This window comes from Haliotis rubra, unplaced genomic scaffold (assembly GCF_003918875.1).
Source record: "Haliotis rubra isolate DU_JTF1 unplaced genomic scaffold, ASM391887v1 Scf624, whole genome shotgun sequence".
Taxonomy (NCBI): domain Eukaryota; kingdom Metazoa; phylum Mollusca; class Gastropoda; order Lepetellida; family Haliotidae; genus Haliotis; species Haliotis rubra.
This window is the reverse complement of record NW_025767329.1, coordinates 263,596-280,521: the sequence shown is the minus strand read 5'-3', so window position 1 is coordinate 280,521 and position 16,926 is coordinate 263,596. Positions and strand designations below refer to the sequence as shown.

Sequence of the window (16,926 nt, the reverse complement as noted above, 5' to 3'; positions counted from 1 at the left end):
TGAGCACGGTATAATCTGAGCGAATTCGAGACTCGAACCCTTTGACCAATATATTAAAATGTGTTCCTACGATTCTCAATCCTTTGATTTCAGCAAAGAAGTTAATGTCGTCTCGCTGCAATGCGGAAGGTATCTGTGATTTCGGCTACAGCTGTTCTGACGAAAAGGCCAACCAAAAGGTCATATGTACCAGTAATTGTAATGGTAACGTCTGTGGCGATCACGGTGTGTGTCACCTCCAGGCTGATGGTCAGCCTACATGCAGGTGAGGTGTTCAGTAGAAATTATTACAGAATATTTGACAGACCGGATTTACTTCATAGTCGCCTTTTCCGCCGAATTCATACTTATATTACAGAGTACAAAGTTTCTATTTAAACATATATGTGGGGGCGGTGGGTAACCTAGTGGTTAAAGCGTTTGTTCGTCAGGCCGAAGATCCGGGTTGATTCCCCACATGGGTGCAACGTGTGAAGCCCATTTCTAGTGTCCCCCGTCGTGATATTGCTGGAATATTGCTAAAAGTGGCTTAAAACTAAACTTTCCTTCCCAAAGTGCAGCGTTGATCGATTACCCTGGCTCCATTGCAGTTTGCCTGATGTAGGGAAAGAGTGAATATGTAGAGAAAGAGTCAATGACTGATTGGCCAAATCACTTCGGGTCCATGTTGTGTGTGCAATAAGCGGGTTAATGTTGTTTTCGTCCAGCTATGCTCGTTTAATAGGTTCTGTCTTTCGAGGCACTGGGCACAATGATGACCAATTTTACCCCTGAATCCACAAACCACGTCATTTTGGCCTGATACTAGAAACAGTGAGCGAGTGCGCATTGTGAACCTGTTGCAGCAGGGCGTTCCTTCACAAATATACTCGATGCTTGATTATACGGATAATAAGCTATACGTTTTTATTATATTGTTTAATCATGAATTTTATTGACCCAAGCTTCATCTTGGGTATTTATTTGTTTGTTTATTGTTTAACGCCGCTCTAAGCAATAGTCCAGCTATATGGCGGTGGTCTGTAAATAATCCAGTCTGGCCCAGACAGTCCGGTGATCAACATATTGAGCATCGATCTTGGCAGTTGGGATACGACGACATGTGTCAACCAGGTCAGTGAGCCTGACCACCTGATTTGTCTCGCTCATAAGAGTAATCTCATAGGACGACTATATTTAGCGGCGACTTTCGAACAGCATTCTAAACGTAGATACAGTTTCGAGTGGGGTCAGTGTAAGTGTGAAAGACCGAATGGGGAGACAAGACTGGATAATCATGGAGTAACACTGGTAACTCTGATAATGTTATCAGACTGGGTTTTGTATGGTTGTTGTCGTTGTTTTGTTCTTGTTTTGCTTTTGTTTTAAACTCCCAATCGGATACACGAGAGACGGTCGTGCGATTGGATTTGCAAGAAATTTGAACATCTGCAATGGTTTATAAATATGTTCTAAAGATGTATTATCCCTTAAACCATGAAGTATCGCTACCTTCATTTCAGATGCAAAACGCACCCAAAGTATGTTTACAGTGGGGACAAGTGTGAGATTACAGGGGAGCAGTTGCTACTGAAGTCTGAATATATCGCCGCCATAGCTGGAGGTGCGGGAGGTGGCCTCGTTCTCATACTAGTCATAGCTCTCATCTGCACATGCGTCAGGAAGAGGAAAGCTCAAGAAAAACGGTATAGTACTGAATCGTAATGATCAGCATCACAACACATAGTAATCATTGCAGTGTTAACTCACTGCCCAATTTTAATATGGAGAAAATGACAAAATATCGAGGTCATTAATGAACACAAATAAGTGCACTTGATCTTATAATTTTGAATGATTTCTACACACGTAAATCGTTCCTACTTCAACTGATTAATTTGTTTATGGAAAAGGATTTGAGATAACCTTTCTTGCCCACGTGATCTGCAGTATTTAAAAAGTAATTACTAAGTAAACATGTCAGAAATCGTTTGACTATTGTGTTCATTCAAACTTTCCTTCTATACAACAAAGTTTGAAAGCAAACTGATGAACCATCTGTAAAAATATTTTGTAAGGCAACCTCATCATTTTCTGAACGATATCTGTGAACATGTACTGAAGATTCCAGCAGAGGCGGGCGGTGGGGTAGCCTAGTGGTTAAAGCGTTGGCTCGTAACGCCGAAGACCCGAGTTCGAATCCCCCACATGGGTACAATGTGTGAAGCCCATTTCTGGTTTCCCCTGCCGTGATGTTGCTGGAATATTGCTAAAAGCGGCGTAAAACCAAACTCAGTCAGTCAGTCCAGCAGAGGCAAGAGAGCATGCCTACATAACTGTTGAAATACAATTTTGAAAGAAATAATATCTCTGGAACTTTGTTGTGGCCAATTTGTCACGAGATATAAGCATATTGAGAGTTTGATAACACCTCGTTCTTTTAAAACAGTAGGATGAATGGTAATGACCTTGAAAAATAAAATCTTATTTTATAATCCCCGACCCTGGAAATGATAACGAAATATTACGGTTAATAGTTAACGAACATGATGTTCTCATTACTTTTAATGTGTAAACGAGGCATTGTAGGCTTAGGAATATCATCACTATTTTAAGGGGAAAACTGCAATTATATTATGTGCTGTTACAATATTAATATCTATTATGTTGGCGATTAGATTTTGATCACGTGGTTACAATCTGGGCTAGCGTCGTTTGTCACGTGAAGCATCATGTCGGAAAGCGCAGTTAAAATCTCCAATTCATCATCATCATCATCATCATCATCATCATCATCATCATCTTCGGCATTAGTGCATCCACTGGGACTGACAATAATAATCTTTGTATCAAAGTCCTGACAAGAAATATTAAAGCCCAGTAATTAAGATAATTATCTCATCCAACTGCACAGTACTCAACATCATCTCCTTACTTTACAGGACCCTAACATATCTTTAAAGACCTTTGCACTTCAATATTAGGGTCCCCCGAGCCCTTAGCTTTGAAGGTCGAGGTGAAACCTGTTTAAATTATTGTTGACTCAGCTTAGGGTGCGCTCGCTGTTTCATATATCCTCTTGCAATGACATGATCACTACATATGGCTGACATTTTTCTCAATCTTTCTGTTTTCAAAGTGACGGTGGTAATGTCGAAGGTATCCAACAACAGTGGACCTCCATACAGGACGACTCCAAGGGATATCATGTAAACACAGAACTTGATTATTCTTTCTATTTCCGTAAACAAGAGAACTCATTCCGGTGTAGCCAAAAACTTGAAAGTAGAGACTGTACGCCTCGTGTTATTTCCTGATTAAAATGGGTTCTCTGTAACCGTGCCTCAGACCGCAGTAATTTTCCTTCTTTGCTATCTACAGAGACATACCAGTCTACCATAGTTAATATCGGTCGACATCTATTAAGATGCATGCAGAAACACCTGCCAGTTTTCACTTAAGCCTAAAATTTCGGCCAATTTTGCAGTAACTACAGTAAACAATGATCACCGGAAGTGTCGAGCCGGAATACACAAAACAGCCTTGACCTTGGGGTCAAATCACTGGAGGCTGCTGTCAGTACCACGTGCAGATTGAGGATTATTTATACTTTGCAACAAAGAACAGTGTATGATAGTTCATTTAAGCTATCAATCACCTCAAAACATGGCACATGGTCCGCCCATTTAAACAGGGCACTGTATTCTCTTATTTAGCCAGCTGTGCTTGCCGTACATGGTGACAAGTGGCCAGGGAGTCTGCTTTGGTAACTTGCTGTATATCGTTGGAGGGTGCTCATATTATCGGGCTTGTCTGCGCCAGATTAAGAGATTTAATCAATCGTATAAATTCATGCTGTTGAATTGTCTGCTTAAGCTTCAGAGACAGTCGTATGAGGCCATTGAGATGGACCAACTCCCAACTGAACGTATAAAACCTAGCCTGGACGAGGAGCCTGTAAGTCGACACATTGTGATTAGTTTTGTTGGCATGGATGACATGTTTTGAAGCCCGTGGGGCTGTACACAATGGAATTCCTGTTAGCTGCATGGTATCTCTCAATAATTGGATCTTGTGGAAACCACGACGCCAAATGCCCGTGACAAATCAAAGTGCCTTCCGACTCTAGATCCAGTTAGATCAACAAGCTGTACCTTTCCTAGTCACCTAGTTTATTTAACCAGAACATTATCATGAAATATTTCATAAAATTTATAATTTTTTACATTTAAAAAAAAGTATATTATTTTGGTCTAAAATATTTTCAACGTTGTTTCGATTTCTAGTTCTCCATGTATCAACCTTCAATGCGAGAAGACCACTACAGGACCGGTGCTGAAAAGTCCTTTGACTCTAACCGTTTGTCAAGAGCTGTCTCAGGGTTTTATGCTAATGTCAATGAGCGCCGCCGTAAAACCATTTCTGTCATCCAAAATACTCCCCACATGCAAATCCAAAACTCGAAACTTGATCTTCGGGAACAATATAGCTTCCGGTCACATGACCAAATGGGGCAAGATGGCTATGTTCCGAAGGACAGACATCTGGAACGGCTATATCGGGAGCAGCTAATGTCGGACCGAAACCACGGGAGACACGAGAGCTTTAGAAATGACAGACGGAGCTTGCGAGAAGCCGACCGTGTACAACAAACGCCTGTTCTTTCTCCCAAACCTCGGCCTAAGACGTTCGGGGAATTTCGGCACCCAAACAGTTTCATCCCTGTCCCTGAGCCAGACTACGGCGTCGATAACGGCAGCGGCATGGAACACAACAGACGACGACCGCGCCAGGACAACGAACCGTGGGATCGGGGACAACTCTACAGAAGCGAGAGTCAAGGGAGAGTCAACGACAGCGCATTTGCCCGAGATTTGCAGCGACGTGGACAGGAGATAAGGTGCCAAGGGCAGATTGAGGGAAACCAGGGACAGACGTGGACAATGGGAGCACTCGGACCGCCGGAGTGAGAACTGGTCTCGCCAGGGACGGGATGGCATTGAGGTAGGACTATGTTGGGGAGTGGTAGTCTGCCTCACGGTCCCTGAACCACATTTTCCCTACTGCCTAGCCCTCTCTGCAATGCTAAAGCTCTAAATGAAGCAAGTCTAGATTTCCTCAGGTTCTGAATCTCTGGTCTCCCTGGGGCTCCTTTTCAATTTAAATGGGTTTATGTATTACCATCTAAATTATGTATATTCAGTGACTAAGCGTTAGTCTAGGGGAGTGGCAAGGCTGTTGTTTGTTTGTCTGTTTGATGGTTAAAGCGGTATTAGCAGTATTCTAGCAGTATGACAGCGGACTGTAAATGGTCGATTCTGGACCAGACAACCCAGTGGTTGACATCATGGGCTTCTATCCATGCAATAAAGATATTGATACCTTATTGAGTAAAACATGGTTCAAGGCAAATTCAAGTTATCCAGTTATACAAACTGGCGTTACTCTTTCATAGATGCAATAATGTCTTCTCTTTTATTCGTTCAAATGCAAACAGTTCTCTTTTCAGAGACGTCATTTTAACCATAACTGATAGGACACGAAGTCTGTTGTCGGAGTCTGCACTGTGGCAGCCATACACAAGTTATGCAGTAACGATTTCAGTACTTGAGGAACTAACATCACCCAGAACAACGAACACCCTACGCAATCAAAACAACCTCGTCACCCCAGGTCACCATAACAACAACACTCACAGCCCAGACACCATCAGCAAGCACAACACGACCACTCACGACACCCTGGACACCCTGACAAACCACCCCAACTTGGACACCCTCGGTATCTATAACACCTTCAATTGGACGTCACCCAGCACACTCCAAACTGCAAGACTCCATCAACGTTAACCATACCGTGGCTCATTACATAACAATAAGTATGTTCGCCTTTCGTTAAACGAGATGTTTTTTTCGACAGTTTATATGGTTACCGCAACTTACCCTTTTTGTTTTACATTTTACTCTGAAGTCATATTACTCACCATCATCAAGTGCATAAGTCTTATAAAGACAAACCTTCTTAAAGGTATACTTCTATCACTCCATATCATGTCTTCAACTACAGCACAGGATATTTGTCTTTACTGCTTGCAGTTAAATAGATTTTAACTGTGTCAGCTATTTTTCAGTCTATTGATTTTACATAAATAGATGCATTAATGCATGATATTTTGTATCTGTCGGCTTTGGTGAATAAGGAAATGCTAATTTGAGAATTTACAGTGATACTACCAGCCAATAATTCTATTCCAGATTATTAGATTGTTACTATGTTTGCAGAGGTTATAATAGTCTCGTCATACACACTAATCTGTTAGGAGCTTTTCAGGATATTTTCAAATCTGCACAGTTCGTAGTCATAACAACGCTGAAATATATTCAGCATAATCAGCCTATCATCTGGCTAGCTATTCTCGAAACGTTCGTAGCCCTAAGAATTCTTAAGTTTGATCGTAGCCAATGTGTTAAGAATGGGCTTAAGAAGTTTGTAGGGCTACGAACGTTTCGAGAATAGCTAGCCTGCTTCTTTACACAAATTACATCAAGTTTTCAGTTCAGCACACATTGAAACGGCATCGAACTCCTGGTAAGTGGTGTACTGTGAACACCGCTAAGAATGGATCATAGAGTTAGGTCGTGATGTACATAGGATCATCATCTTCATCATTATAAGTGATTTCACTGTTACCACTAAATAAACACTAAATAGTATTTATTAAAGACAAAACGATTCCCAACTTCAATTCTGTTTGACAAAGACGAAAATCATTTATATACTAATTGACAAATAGTCAATTGAAGACCATTTTTTTATGTTTAAAATTGTGTACACCTGATGATATTCATGTTACATACCCACATGCTGTTTTAAAAACATAAATATTTAATTAACATGAACATATACTCAGTTGACCATTTGTAACACGATATCAAACGCTTCTATGTTTATTTTTCATTTACAGCTGTAAGCATTTGAAAATAAGCATGTCATATATATTTACCACTCGTTGTGGTTGGGCGGGCAATATGGCAGCATGGATGCCATGTTTCAAGAAAATCCGCACGAAGGCTGTTCCTTATCTCCTCTGATCAGTAAAGCAAACATTGTCTGTAACTATTCGAGTCAGGACCAGAAAAAACAGTGATTGACATCATGAGCATCGATCTATACAATCAAGACATACTTCAACCAGGTCAAAGAGCCTGACCCCTTGATCCCGTCAGTCGCCTCTTATGACAAGCAGGGGCTCTGGAGAATCAAGTCTAACCCCGAACTTATCTTGCACTATACCAACCAAATGAAAAAGGTCAGTTAGACAAAAAATAGCGAAATAACTGACAAAGCCATGAGTTGGAGATAAAGTCTAACTGGGATCTTCACGGGTTAGGCAAGACATTTCAACGAAAACCCTGCACTTTCATAGGACTTGTGTTCAATTCATGTTTCTTAGTTGAATTTCGGGTTTTGTAACAAGGGTGATAGGCTTTGACCTCCGAATTACGCTATATTCATGACGTGTATTTGTAACATTCTGACAATTTCCAATTGTAATCACTTTGCGTTTCAGGCTTTCCCTGTATATTTTTGAAATATTACTTTTGTGTAGGCTGGACATAATACTCACTTTGACAGCTTGTGAAAATATCAGGTCCTTTATTATTTGTTTTTTTAGACTTGCATATTCAAGTATATATTCACGTTTACATATTCGGATAGCCCGCCATGTACATGCTAAAGATATATAATCAGCGTGCGCCATCACATTAAAATGAATGCAATATCTGTATTTTTTATTAATAAAACTTTTTAAGATGCTTTATAAGTGGTTTGCTAGTCGTTCATTGTGCACTGGCTAAATAGGTTTGAAATTGAATCCAATGATCTACATTCGCCATAAAAAAATAATGTACACCATGTTCACCGCGAATCTGTTGTAACTCGGACATTGTATAACACGCCGACTGACGTACTGTACGCCCATCAACGTATTATACGCGTCTGTGGTTATCCTCGACCTGATCAGAGTTGATCAGTGAGTTTGGCACAACGTCGCTTTGTACGGTATTTCAGTTATATGGTGGCGGGTCAGACTGACGTCGAAGTGGTGCAGGACTTGGATGCTTTGCGCGGGTACGGGTATGGTGCTGACAGACCAACAACCGAAACTCTATGGGTTACGAATCCACCACTACAGACTGGTTCCTGCTCGGTCCTTCGACAGACTGGGGCACCCTTTGGCGGCTGGGTGAAAGCAGATACACCAACCATATAACAAGGGACGTAACTCTTCTGTACCAGTCGATCACCACGACAGGTTTGGGGAAGGAACAAGGGGCGTAACTCTTTGTGAATCTGTCGACCACCACGACAGGTTTGGGAAGCAACAAGGGACGTAACTCTTTGTGTACCAGTCGACCACCATGACAAATTTTTGGAATAAACAAGAGATGTAACTCTTTGTGTATCTGTCCACCATCACGACAGGTTTGGGGAAGCAACAAGGGACGAAACTCTTTGTGTACCAGTCGACCACCACGACAGGTTTGGGAAGCAACAAGGGGGCGTAACTCTTTGTGTACCTGTTGACCACCACGACAGGTTTGAGGAATCAACAAGGAATGTAACTCTTTGTGTATCTGTCGACCACCTCGACAGGTTTGGGGAATCAACAAGGGACGTAACCCTTTGCCCTGAAAGTTTATTAAATGACCATTGAAACTCGGGTGAAAATGAAGTGTGCATCCCTCCTTTTCTCAATAGTGCGTACACACACACACAGACACACACACACAGACAGACAGACACACACACACACTTTCTCAAAAAAGCTGTAACCGCCCCTGCGTAACACTTTGTGTATCTGAGAAATGAATTACTCGTGATGCAAGTCGTTGGTAAAGAGCCAATAGTATTCCAATAGAAGAACAGTGATCAGAAGTGGCCACTCTTGGTACCCAATAATGCAACTGTAAGCGCACGTTAACCAACCTGAAATTACGGAAGTTATTGTAATAATTGTTATCTCACACTAACTTGGGTAGGGGATAAACTTTGAGCTATAGAACTGGCGTGTCATTTATCCACCAATGAGCGGGTCATTCCCTCAAGGCAAATATTACTCTACACGATCCACTTCAATATTTACAATGAACCTACTCGATAGTGTTGAAATAGGTACGTTTAAGGAAATGATATTGTTTACGCACTGAAGCATTCTGTTTCGTGCATTCTTACCTTGACGAAACTTTCATGTCCAATATTCCATACGTGTAAATCCGACACCCGCATCTCTTTACTTGCGAAATATATTTGTTTTAGTGCCACCGGTCTTATGGTAACACAATTGTGTGTGCAAACATTTGCGCATACAGGGTCAACCGGATTCCTAAATTGTGTTTAAATATATTTCGATGTGGAATCTAGATGGGACTTTATCGCATTGTTGTTCATGTTAATGGTGTTTTTCAGACATTTACATGGCGCTGCAAAACGATATTTGACCTCTTGTTAAATTTGTCCGGTTGTAAAGCGACAATATATTATCCTGTTTAGAATTTCATACAACAAGTATTTAAGGGATTACACAATGTCCTAAACTATTCCTAAACCCCGTGTTGACCGACAAACAAACAGTTGATTTAACTACACGCTGCCGAGAATCTAAAACTGACTTGACTCTATTACAGTTAAACTTTTAAAGAAGTAGAATATGTAGCTGTCTGGCGATTAAAATAGACAAGATAAATATTCTCTTTCAGAATCATACAAGAGTGGTTTGAATGAAATGTATGTCAAGGAACTATTACGTGATCATGATAAGTTGGAACGCTGAGGTAGCTTTGTGGTTAAGCGTTCGCTTGCCACGCCGAGTTCGATTCCCTACATGAGTACAATGTGTGAACCAGATCTAGATTTGTGGTGTCCCACCGCCGGATGTTAATGGAATATTGCTAAAAGCGGCGTAAAACCTTACTCACTCACTCATGATACGTTACGTGTAGCAAAATTGAACCAATCGGGTACCAAAAGTATACAGCAGAAACAATACACAAGCAGTTGACAATACACTGACAACTGGAGGCCAGCCCTGATAAGTTGTTCATTGTTACATATGCATACATATACATGCATATGGTTGTCATTTGCTGGTTTTTATGAGTTTGGATAAGTAAAATACCTGATAAGTAAACAATTTTGGCGAGTCCCTTGAAATTTTACTTATCAGGTTTCCACTGTATCAGTTTGTGCGTGCGTGCGTGTGAGGAAGTCTTATTGGTAAACACCCCCCACCCCACCCCACCCCCTTACATTGCTGGCATATTGATAAATATTCGCGCACTCACGCACTTGCTCGTTTGTCACGTGATTCTCCTCCAGCCACGCCTCTCTCTTTCTACACCAACGTATGTTCCAGACAAACTTGATTTAACTGTTTCTACTTGACAATAAGGTGAGGCAAACAAAGATCTGAAGTGCGTCACAAACATTTCCAGGTGTGCAACAGAAGACAAATGGGGTCAGCTGTCTCCTCGAGCAAAGGCTATGTTATATTTTTGAGAAGACCAGAGTCTTCTCCGCAGCAACGTTTGCAAACCACCTCCGCCACACAAGAACAAGCAACGTTCAACTACAAAAACTGACATGTCCAAGTGTGTGTTGATACAGACCAGTAACCTCTGAACAAGTGTATTAGTGAGTGAGTGAATGGTGCTTTAGGCCGAGGTAAATATCCCAGGTATATCACGGCGGCATGGAGCACGCAAACCAGGGGTTAACAACGATACGTGGATATGATACTCAAGCGGCCGAATGACAGGGAGAATAATGCTCGCGCCATTTCCTTACGTCGAGAAATAGCATATTGTTGTGTCTCAGTGTTCCCTTATTTTGTGTCTAGTCAAGGAAAGGCGGATCATTGTATGGAGTTCATGGTTATTTCATGTAACAAGTTAGGAATGAAGGAATCTGTAATTATAATACACAAAGATTAACCTACGGATTGGTTGACGGCTTTATCTTCCAGATATGGATAGTACAATTGAGATGAGTGAGTGAGTGAGTTCAGTTTAATGCCGCACTCAGCAATATTCCAGCTATATGGCGGCGGTGTGTAAATCATAAAGTCTGGACCAGACAATCCAGTGATCAACAGCATGAGCATCAATCTATGCAATAGGGATTGACATGTGTCAACCAAGTCAGCGAGACTGACCACACGATCCCATCAATCGCGTCTTACGACAAGCATATTTTACTGAAGATCAATTCTAACCCGGATCTTCACGGGTCCGATGCACAGGGAGAATAATGCTCGCGCCATTTCCCTTACGTCGAGAAATAGCATATTGTTGTGTCTCAGTGTTCCCTTATTTTGTGTCTAGTCAAGGAAAGGCGGATCATTGTATGGAGTTCATGGGTTATTTCATGTAACAAGTTAGGAATGAAGGAATCTGTAATTATAATACATAAAGATTAACCTACGGATTGGTTGACGGCTTTATCTTCCAGGTATGGAGAGTACAATTGAGATGAGTGAGTGAGTGAGTTTAGTTTAATGCCGCACTCAGCAATATTCCAGCTATATGGCGGCGGTCTGTAAATAAACGAGTCTGGACCAGACAATCCAGGGATCAACAACATGAGCATCGATCTGCGCAAATGGGAACCGATGACATGTGTCAACCAAGTCAGCGAGCCTGACCACCCGATCTGACCACCGCGATTTGAGAGCGATGTGATAATATTGTTCTAAACCATCGCTAGTAACATGTAGGTCCGGGTTCCATTACCAACATATGTTCGTTTCCCATGCATATGGTGTCCCGACAAAATACGACGTAAAACCTCACTCACTCACTCACTCATTCATTCACAATAACAGGGAGGGATTGGGTGCAGTGCGTCCGTTAAAGTGTGTTCCTTCCAATGAAGATCCCGAGTGTTTAACTGACACACCAATTAAAGAGTGAGTGAGTGAGTTGTGTTTTTTACCCCTATTAGCAATATTCAAGCAATATCACGGCAGGGGACACCAGAAATGGGCCTCACACATTGTACCCTTCTGAGTGACGAGCGAACGCTTTAACCTATAGGCTACCCCACCGCCCCACCAACTAAAGAAACTTACACATTCACACTTACACAAACAGTAAATCAAGGTTGAAACTTATTATTCCACGTACATAGCATGGATCAAGACTCATGATGAAAGGCAACATCTACTGTCTGATTATTTCAGCATATAATAACACCAGATCTGATATACTAGGCAGCAAAAGAAACGTCAGTTTGGAATTTTCCTTCGCAGAAACGGATAACTGTAAATTCATTGAATGTTTTGATTGTATATTTTTGACAACATCTCCAACTTTACCTGAGCAAAGACATTCCTTCCCAAACTCAGAATTGAACCCAGGAAATGGTCTCAAAAATGCAACCTGACCTCGGAGATGGTACGGTGTTCTCCATGTTGTTCATGCAACTCATGCTGCACGTGCTGTTCACAAGGACCAGCCCTATAAAATGCACCCCCAAACCTGGTTGAAACATTCACATTACGACGTCAGCAGGATGCCGCGACTCACGACAACTCAGAGGAACCAGGCGCTAGGAAGACTTGAAGCTGGCCACACTGCACAAGCTGTTGCCAATCACTTCCAGGTCAACGTTCGGACCATCTACAGGCTGCAGCAACATTTCCGGGCCACCAACACCACAAATGATCGCCCCCGTACTGGCAGACCAAGGGTTACCACAAGACGACAAGACCGCCATGTTGTGCGACAGCATGTACAGAATCCCTTCATGCAGGCATCCGAAACAGCACGCCAGACAGTGGGAACACACGGAAGACCAATCAGTACTGATACAGTATGCCGACGTCTTAACAGCGGGAACCTCCATTGCCGTAGACCTTACCGTGGACCTATCCTCACCCCTCGTCATCGGCGTGAACTTTTACAGTTTGCCCTACAACACCAAAACCGGCGAAAACAGGCAATGGAGATCTGTTCTGTTCACAGATCAGAGTCAGTACTGTGTATCAACTGCAGATGGCAGAACAAGAATAGGGGGACGACATGGCCAGCGTTACTCAGACCAATGTGTTATGGAAAGAGACTCATGGGGAGGTGCAAGCATCATGGTATGGGTGGAATAAGCCTGAACCAGAGAGTGGGTCCTGTGGTGTTCCAGAACCTTGGTCCAGGGAGAGGAGGCGGCATCGCAGCGGTGCGCTACATCGACCAAGCTCTCAGACCCCACGTCATACCACATTTCGCACGTCACCGGAACAACATTTTCCAGCATGATAACGCCCGGGTCCATATTGCTAGACCTACACGGAACTTCCTACAGCAGAACGGTGTCAACATTATGCAGTGGCCAGGCCTTAGTCCTGATTTAAACCCAATTGAACATCTTTGGGCTGAAATTCAGAGGAGACTGAATAATGTCATACCAAGGCCGAACACAGCCGATTTATTGCGCCAGGCATTTCTTAGAGTTTGGTTCCAGGTGCCAATGGCCTTCATCAATCGATTGGTGCACTCCATGCATAGACGCTGTGCTGCAGTTATTGCCGCTCGTGGTGGTCACACTAGATACTGAAGTCAAGAGTCTGCATGGACTGCAAACGTTCACGTAATGTCTTGAAATTGTGCTGAGTTATTCATTGATATGTCAAGATATTGTACACAAAAAAAAGTTTTGGTCCGTTGATTATGTCAATTTCTGTAATGATTTGATTACAGTGCCTATCTAATTTTGAACTCGTACTGACGTTTTTTTGCTGCTGAGTATATTTGTGGCCATTTTTCCATATGCTACAAATATTGGAATATGTGTGGTCAAAATGGTTATGTGTAAAAACAAATTTCGAAATTGACGCAATATTAATACTATGTCGATCGGCTATTCAAACCAGATCAATCTTTGTTGTTCTCGACGACGTATAAAACCGAACAGCCTATTTCAACCTCACAGTAGTAGACTTTTTGAATCTAATACTCAAGTATATAAACTTAAATCGATTAATATGTTCATCAGGTATAGGGGCGGTGGGGTAGCCTAGTGGTAAAAGCGTTCGCGCGTCACGCCAGAGACCCGGGTTCGATTCCTCACATGGGTACAATGTGTGAAGCCCATTTCTGGTCTTCGCCGTGATATTGCTGGAATATTGCTAAAAGCGGCGTACAACCAAACTTGCTCACTCATCAGGTATAGCTTTCTTATTTTCTACTGTTTGAACGGCAAGCGGGTAAGATAAACACAAAATGTCACCCCGCCTGCTGCCCAATTTCTTATTGAATCACAACCACAATCACCTTATATACTGTTCTAAGAATAGATTGCAACTCTTATCTGCATTTCTTAGTCAAGGTTACACATTGGGTCACCACCAATCTGGAACAACGTAGAAACACCCTGTATTTATCGATTATTATGTTTGCTCGAACACTTTATCTTCACTCTAAAAAACGTTGAGTAAACAGTGACAAGATATAAAACACTATGAGAGTGAGTGAATGTGGTTTTACGCCGCTTTAAGCAATATTCCAGAAATATCATAGCGGATGGCACCATATATGGGCTTCACCTATTGCACACATGTAGGGAATCGAACCCGGGTCTACGACATGAAAGGCCAACGCTTTAACCACTAGGCTACCCCACCGCCCTGGGAGAAGGGTATGACTACCAAAACTGAGAAAGGAGTGATAAGTACTTTTATAAAGTGGAATTTTAGGCCGCAATAGAATATTTGAAAATACTCTGTAAAAAAATTGCACCAATGGGTTTTTTATCTTTAATTTATGGTGACTTTGCAATCAAGAACGTGTAGAGTAATTCGTGAAAAAAGAATCAACGATAAACTGGTTATCACGGTTAAATACATATGCAATAATGTCCACAAGCAGGAACTACTCGAAAGCGTCATTCATGAATTCAATATCCACAATTTATTGCCAGAGATTGCCAACAACTTCAGATAACTGATTTTCGACATTTGTTTGATTCTGTGAGTGAGTGAGTTGGGTTCAACGCCATTGTAAACCATATTCCATATATATCACTGCGTCACGGTTTAGTGTGGAAGAAACAGCCAAGCGATGCAGGTCTCAAAAGTTAACCATTTTTGTTATGGACCATTGCACGCAATACATCTAATTGCGGAGCCTTAGACGAAATTTGCGAGGAAATACGTGTATAAATCATGTCCAAGGCCTGTGCTTATTTGTCCATACATTTTCAACATGCAATTTTTTGGTTTGGTTTGTTCTTTAACGCTGCACTCAGCAATTTTCCAGCTATATGGCGGCAGTCTGTAAATAATCAAGTCTGAACCAGACAATCAATTGATCAACAGCATGAGCATCGAATCCACGTATTGGAATACGATGACATGTGTCTACCAAGTCAGCGAGCCTGACCACACGATCCCGTTAGTCGCCTCTTCAGACAAGCATGGGTTACTGAAGAAAAAAATCTAACCTGGACCTTCACGTGATCAACATCATGAGCATTGAATCTACTCAATTGGGATACGATGGCAATTGTCAACAAAGTCAGCGAGCCCGACCAGCTGAACCCGTTAGTCGCCTTTTACGACAAGCAAGGGTTACTGAAGAATTCTAACCCGGATTTTCACGGGTTTTCAACATGTGAACTCGAATGTATAGGTTAGAACACGAAAACCTGGTGTCTTATCATTGAAATGGTTGGCATGAATCTGCAGCGCGAAGGGTCTGAGAGCTCTCCATCCTTTTTCCACGGACATCATTTAAAGACCCTAAGCACCAAACATGTTTAAATAACTATGTTTGAATATTAATCATTTTTAAACGATATTCATGAACTTAATATTCAACCATGAATACTCTTTGTGAGTTGCCCGAGCACGTGAAATGTGTTCCCCGAGCCTTTCTCACGTCCACCTCGCTCTTTGAGGCGGCAAGGGTTTATGGAAAGCATGACAAGATGCAATTTCTACATGACCGGCTCCAGCACATACATTTTTCATACTGTAATACATAAAATATTCCACGGAATATTACTGACTGAGTTTGGTTTTACGCCGCTTTTAGCAACATTCCAGTAACATCACCGCGGGGGGACACCAGAAATGGGCTTCACACATTGCACCCATGTGGGGAATCGAACCCGGGTCTTCGGCGTGACGAGCCAACGCTTTAACCACTAGGCTACCCAACCGCCCGTCCACAGAATATTAAATGACACAACACGAATTACCCTCCTAGGCCTTTCAACTTTATCTTCCGGAAGAGAATACAGTTACTACTTGAAGATAAAGTTTAAACGTTAAGCTCGTGTCCATCCATGCATGCACGCACGTACGCACGCACGCACGAACACACACATATGCTATCGCCTGAAGTCAGGGGCAATTTAAAAAAACAATTGGTCCAAACAAGCAATCATACACTAGCATACTGATTGCAAATGCAAAGCACGTGCTTCATACAATGTCTCAAAAGCTAGGAATCTCATGGTCACGTTGGAATTTAAATTTCTACAGTTTTCTCAAATGATTTCAAATGCTACAATACAAAACATTATCTTTTGTAAACATGGCATACGGAAACTTTTAGATAATTGCAAGGTCACAATCAACGACAAAATCAACTAGATTTATCCAAAGAAGGTTTAACACTTAAAGACAAAATCAACAAGACCTATACAAAGTTAGTTACGCAATTTAACGACAAAACAGCTCGACTGAACAAAGGTTTACGAGCAACGCAATATATTATCCAACTTTGTGCCAATTCATCTTTGCACTTAGAACACACATCAGAACAAAACCGAGGTGCAATACCACCGTTGCTTGCATCGAAATGAATTTCGATTTTTTGCTCATACAAGGAAGTATGTCAAACTTCAGACAGTTCGTTTTTACCTCTGAGTTTAATCTAACCTACGCAT

General features: G+C 41.8%; 1 protein-coding gene across 1 annotated transcript in view; it reads left to right on the top strand.

The window, feature by feature from the left end:
• The window catches only part of LOC124256314, a 57,475-nt gene extending 49,674 nt beyond the window's left edge, over positions 1-7,801 (top strand). The window contains exons 6-11 of the mRNA XM_046690292.1: positions 94-265; positions 1,503-1,685; positions 3,119-3,188; positions 3,856-3,936; positions 4,266-4,983; positions 5,489-7,801. Of these exons, the coding sequence (XP_046546248.1) occupies positions 94-265; positions 1,503-1,685; positions 3,119-3,188; positions 3,856-3,936; positions 4,266-4,949 (1,190 nt within the window). The 3' untranslated portion in view covers positions 4,950-4,983; positions 5,489-7,801. The remainder of the gene's footprint in view (positions 1-93; positions 266-1,502; positions 1,686-3,118; positions 3,189-3,855; positions 3,937-4,265; positions 4,984-5,488) is intronic.
• The last annotated feature ends 9,125 nt before the right edge of the window (positions 7,802-16,926 follow it).